The 6,061-nt window shown below is 32.8% G+C and overlaps 1 protein-coding gene across 1 annotated transcript; it reads right to left on the reverse strand.

Annotated features, from left to right (window-relative positions):
- Nucleotides 1-2,733: 2,733 nt before the first annotated feature.
- Nucleotides 2,734-4,171, reverse strand: LOC8265222 (zinc finger protein CONSTANS-LIKE 4). Its single transcript, XM_002515336.4, has 2 exons — nucleotides 3,320-4,171; nucleotides 2,734-3,230 (listed from the first exon to the last, which is right to left on the reverse strand). The coding sequence occupies exons 1-2, from the start codon at nucleotides 4,010-4,012 to the stop codon at nucleotides 2,925-2,927; spliced, it is 999 nt and encodes a 332-aa protein (XP_002515382.1). The 5' UTR covers nucleotides 4,013-4,171; the 3' UTR covers nucleotides 2,734-2,924.
- Nucleotides 4,172-6,061: the final 1,890 nt, after the last annotated feature.

The following is a 6,061-nucleotide window of genomic DNA, read 5'->3' on the forward strand; positions in this document are numbered from 1 at the left end:
GGTTTTGAGTAATATTATAAACATTAATCATGATGGCTGAAAAGCACTTTCCTTTTTTTTTTTTTAAATTGATTAAGAAAAGAAAAAAAAAAAAAGGGAAGTTTCTATTTAAAAAGATTGAATTTTCTGCCTTGCTTACCTACCAAGAAGTTTATATTTTAAACATAGACAGCCATATAGATGAATTGACTATTCAATGATTAGATGCTTCTCATGGCCTAACTTCGTTTAAAAATTCTTATAGTTATAGAGACACTAAATAAATAAAAATGAGTATATATCAATTAATAATATCATGTAATCTGAGGTAGTTAATTTTAAATAATTTTTTAAATAACATTGAATATATTTAGTTAAAGTTAATTACTTAGGTAATATATCATCATTAATTAATCTAATCCAATTTTATTTAATTTATCCATAAATAACATCTACTTTATATTTATAGTTTTTAGAGAAGGAAAGGCATGGTTTTCATAGTCCCACCCCATAGTTATTAACAGTGATCACTCAATTATTTTAGTTTGAAACGAAATATCCAAACTATAGAAAAAATTATTAGGTAGATTTGTTGGACCAAACTAATTGTAAAGTGATATATGATATTCTTTCTATTAAATGTTGTATTTGTATTGGTTGATTTTTTTTTTATTATCATTAATTATCCATAATTAAAAATCAATCAATATAAATATAACATTTAATAAAAAATATCAAACGTCACTGTGAAATCAGCTTACAGATCTCATCTAAAAGCTAAAAAACTTTAGATATAATAATTTAGGTAGAATTTCTGTTATAAATAATAAAGAGAACTTTTTAAAAATATTTTGAAATTAATAAAAATATCATTTTTATTGTGCAATTTTTTTTAAATATTATTTTTCTAACTCCATTTTTTTTAAATTTATGGTGTAGTTGTTTTGCAGTTGTTTTTCAACTATTTTACTCAAAAATAAACCAAAAATAAACTAAAATCGTAACTTTAAAAACATATATTTTTGAATTCAATATTTTAACATAGTAAAAATAAAAAAGTAAAAAATATACCATAAACCTAATAAAAAATAAGAAGAAAAAAAAAAATTGGTGTTTCTGATTTACACTATATCCGTCTAAATTTAGAAATAATTGCAAAAGTCCTTATTTTATTTTGTTACATTTTTACGCTTTCTCATTGTACTACTTGAAGTGACCCATGGTTCGCTATAAGATTTAGTGGACCACTGCTTTGGGTGGAGAGGCTAATTTCATCATTTGAGATAATAGCCACATTGTCATGAAGTCTTTCATTTTTTACTTTCTAGTTATGGCAAATACTAGCAATTTGCTCATGTATAATTATTTTATTAATTTAATATTTAAAATTTTATTTTATATATTATATAAAATTTAATTTATAATTATATTAGTATAAAAATAAATTTTATTTTTAATTTTATGAAATTTTTATTTACATTTATATTAATTTTTTATAAAAAAATTATATAATATATTTTGAGAGATTTCTGTATATATTATATACTAACATAAATAAATATAAGTTCATCAATTTTAATTTTTTATGTATTTCATTGTAACTTTAAATAGTTATGCTTCATTTAATATTTATTATTTCTATTGAGTCCTTCTGTTAAATTTTTACATAATCTTTTATTGATTGTTTTAATATGATCAAATATAATGTTTTAATTTAAAAATATATTTATTGAAAAGTATAATTTAATAAATAAGTAAGTTATAGAAAGCACTCCAAGATAAATAGTGGTTAAAAAATATTATCATGGCAATTTTAAAGATTTAAGATATTAAAGTATCTTTTAGTGAACTAAAAATTTCAGCTAATTAAAAAAATATAATTAGATTAATAATATAGATTTAGAAAAATTTTTTAAAAAAAAAAGAGTAAGTTTAAAAATTTAAAAATAAATGAGTAAAGCAAAAGTATGAAAATATGTCAAGATAATTGCTTTCTTTAGGACAATACATGTGACACTAACAAAAACATTTCAAATGAAAATATTAGTACTAAGAAAAATATGTGAAATGTAGTTGAAAATTAAGAGTATATTTTTGCAAATATAAAATCAGCTTAAAAGGAGATATTTGTAAGTGTTTTTTTTTTTTTTTTTGAGTGGCTAAAAAAAGGATTTGTGTAAACAATCCTATATTTATTGGGTTCTGGCCCATTGACGTAATCCAAGCCCAAGAAACTGGAATTGTTTGTTAATTGACAAAGGAATGGAAGCCTGATAAGAACGCCACATGTCCTTAGTAACATGGATTGCAATTAATAGATTTGAATAATAATCTTAACACTACCAATATGGATCTGGATTCTGATTTACTGACTCAAATTTGCATTTAATTTAATTTACAAGTGAAGCCGCTGAGATTATTTCATATTTTATTGGTTTGCCTTTACTTTTTTTCTTCTCTTTTTTCAAATAAAAATTAAATACTTGACACTGATTCGTTTTTACTGCCAAAGCACCCAAAACAATTATTACAAAGAAAAAGTCAAAGATCATTATCCAGAGACAGAAAACTCTGAATTCCTTGCAAACATTTCCCAACTACCTGCAACGCTAGTTACTTTTCATAATTTAGTTCAATATGAACCAATAATCACTCAGCTTTTAGGAAGCCAGAAAATTTGGTACGGCCTTAACCAGCTCCAATTCTTCAATTTAGTTCGCCAGAGTCTTATGGGAGTATCTTTAGAAATAATGATTAAGAAACTCATACGTCATTACATTTATTTTAAATTAAAAGAGAGAGAAAGAAAATCAATCTAGGGTTTGTCTCTCCATCGTTGAGACAGTGTGCTTAACCTACATGATATGTACAAGGCAATAAAAACAACTGCAATTAACAACAAAAGTGAAACCGAAAAACACTAGCTTTATTAAGATGGGATTAATTTAAAACGACGGAACGACGCCGAATGCGTTGATACTACTACTACGATCAGCTTCGACGTCTATATCTGTACGTTTCGCGAATCTTCCTTTGATTCTTGGTCTTGTTTCGGCGTAAGCTTTTCGCGACGCGTATCTAATTGTTTTCTCGAACTTTCTGTTCTTCCTTTTCTCTCTGTACCTTAATACCCTGGCTTCTCTGTCAACTGCCGATAGCTGCTGGACTGACTCCATCGTCGATTTGCTATACGGATTCGATATATCCCCGCCGTCTGGCACCACTCCGACGTCTAGCGATGACGATGATACCTGAAGTCGCAACCATACGATTAGAAAACTTCTTTAAATTTGAAATTGTTACTAAATAATCACAAATCCAGAGGAGAAATTTAACTTACGCTATTGCTAAGGCATTGTGCGTTATAACCGTAAGGAAAAGGCTTGGATCCAGTGAAGTCAAGCTCAAAGCAGTTGTCGTTAACAAACGGAGCTTGAACGTTTTTACTACTCTTAACCGGAACAACGCCGTCTGTTCCGGAACTGTTCTGCTCCTGCGCTTCAAGTTTAGGATCTCCAGGTCCGTAATCCAGATCCAGGTACGGATCCATATCCGAGAAAACATACTGACCCGTATTTGGATCCGAATTCTCCACAAGCTTAGTGTTTGGAGGATTTGGAAGTAGCCACGATGCTGCTTCAGCTTCTTCTCTACTAACATCGGCAGCGTCGCCATCAACGTCTGAGAAGTAACGGTCGTCAAGGAGATTGACGGCGTTAGGTTTGTTATTGACAGAGGAGACGGAATCGTAGAAGGGAGTAATAGGAACACGCTCGTGACGGCGTGCTAGAGGATTAGCAGAGTGGATGTCCCGGTCGCAAGTGACGCAGAGTGCTGCAGCGTCGGCTTTGCAGGTGACGTGAGCTGGAGCTTGCTCGCAGACTTCACAAATAAGGACACGAGCGTGGCGTGAAGCGAGTTTGTTAGCAGCGTGGATTTTGGAGTCGCAATTGATGCAAAGAAACGCGGAGTCTGGTCGGCAAAAGAGAGTTGCCGTCGCCGATTTGCATGAATCACAGAGCTTCGAAGCCATTGCGAAAACTAAGCGGGGGTGTCTGTCTCTCCTCTTTGTTTCTTTTGTTTTTTTTCTCTTTTTCTTTGAACGCGAGAAACAGAAAGGTCTGTCTTCTGCTTGCTTGTGTAAGCATTGAGTCTATCTAGTGGGGCCAGGGAGATCTAGGGATAAGCGAATAGGAGACGGACATGTGGATAGGGGCTTAGCCAAAATTAAAAAAAGAATAAAGAGATTTTATGGGGGAAATATAATATGGGATTTATTAGCAAGTAAAATATATATAAAAAAAAAAAAGAAAAAAAGTGGAGCCCCCGTGAAAAGGGGTTGAAGGTTGGGTTCTGGATTGTAGTCGAGTATGAAAAGGAATAGTACCAAATTGGCTTCAAAAGAAGGAAGGGGGTAGTGTGTTAATAATAATTATAATAATAATAATGGAGAAGGTGGGACCTACTTTTCTTGACAAGTTGGTGTTCGAGATGGATCTGTCCATGCAGCATCAGCATCTCGGCCATCCTTATTCCTTCCCTATCCTTGGATATAGGCAAAGGTTTTTGTTGCTGCATTTGCTGGCATGCATTTTGCAGTCCAATGTAGACTTAATGTTCAATTACTTCATCAAATTGCATCTGTCCATCAACTTGACTTGAGTTTTATTTTTTTCATTCTACATAAAAAGCGCTTCGTACCCAAATCTAATCTATTTTTGTCTTAAATAATTGCTGTGTAACTTTAGCTTTTAAGTCCAAATATCATGCCTTCCCCAAATAACCCATATGCCCAAATTTATATATTTTCAACTGTCCTCGTCCTTGGGCTTCAATTTATTTTAAGTTTTTATGTGCGGGCCTATTCTGTACGCGAGTGGACTGGAGTGTGTGTGGTATGTTCCAAAGTTGAAACACAAACTCCTCTGCTAACGATATCTGTTACACGAGGAACTGACAGCAGACAGGCACTGTGAATCCAGAAATGGGTGCAAGATCAACGTGTTGAATTGCCTAGTCCCCTTTTCTCTTCTTTCTTTATTTTAATATTATACTGAAACTGTCAGCCACTGAAAAGTACTATCCAGCACATGCTATTGCAATAAAACTGGGCCCTCTCGTCTACTGTCCTCTTTTCTTATCCTAGCTGCTTTCTTCTGATTAAGCGAGTATCATTCAGTACTTTTGTTTATATATGACCCCCTCTCCCTCCATCGCAACAACCCCCTACATGTGTTTTTTACTTATTCCTGTTCCAAATGTTCAACGGCCATCAATACTTGTAGTGGTTTTTGTTTTGGCATACTATACTATATACTCTTTTCTAAAATTAACAAGGAGGGGGTTGTTTATCCTTTAGCCTTATAATTATTGTATGTGTGTTAATTGTGACAAGAAAATTTTGTTGAAGGGCGAGGCTTGCCTGGAATGTCTGTGCTTAAGACTCGAAGCTCATTCTAGTTGCCTATGCTGCGGACCTATGTTAGGCAAATTATGCCCTGCGCCGCACCATTGATCAGTTAGGGAAATGGAGGTTGAAATTATAATCGATGAATATTCTTTTCTTATCAATTGTTTTTGTTAAAGTGCTCCAAAATCAGCGAATGAGCTAAGCTTATGGTTGTAGCTTCCCGAAGCAGCTCTGCTCTCCTCGGTGCAAAGATGGCTACCCCAACATCAGTGATCCTTATTTCAATATCGTTGCTGGGAAGGGTATAAAATGTAGAAGCACTGTACGTTTACACTCTTATACTCCTTACGCAGGCATGGAGAATTAAGAAAAAACATATTATTTTTGAGCACCTCTCAAGATTAATATCAATGCTTCACTAGGATCAATCCTCGTATCCCCGGAAAAAGTTAGTTGCGCATGGAATAAAATGTCAAATTCTTCCTCCTCTTGCAGCCAACTAAGGCTGATAGCCAGACAAGAAGAGCATACACCTCGAGCACCACAAAAAGAATTTGAAAACCTTTATAATGCAATCACTCGATCACTGTAATTGTACTTCTCAACAGAGAACATAAAAGTTATACCAAAACCACATGTTTCATGAATAATGGCAAATTTAGTGCACAAAAA

The sequence above is a fragment of the Ricinus communis genome, chromosome 3 (genome assembly GCF_019578655.1).
Source record: "Ricinus communis isolate WT05 ecotype wild-type chromosome 3, ASM1957865v1, whole genome shotgun sequence".
NCBI classification, from domain to species: Eukaryota; Viridiplantae; Streptophyta; class Magnoliopsida; order Malpighiales; family Euphorbiaceae; genus Ricinus; species Ricinus communis.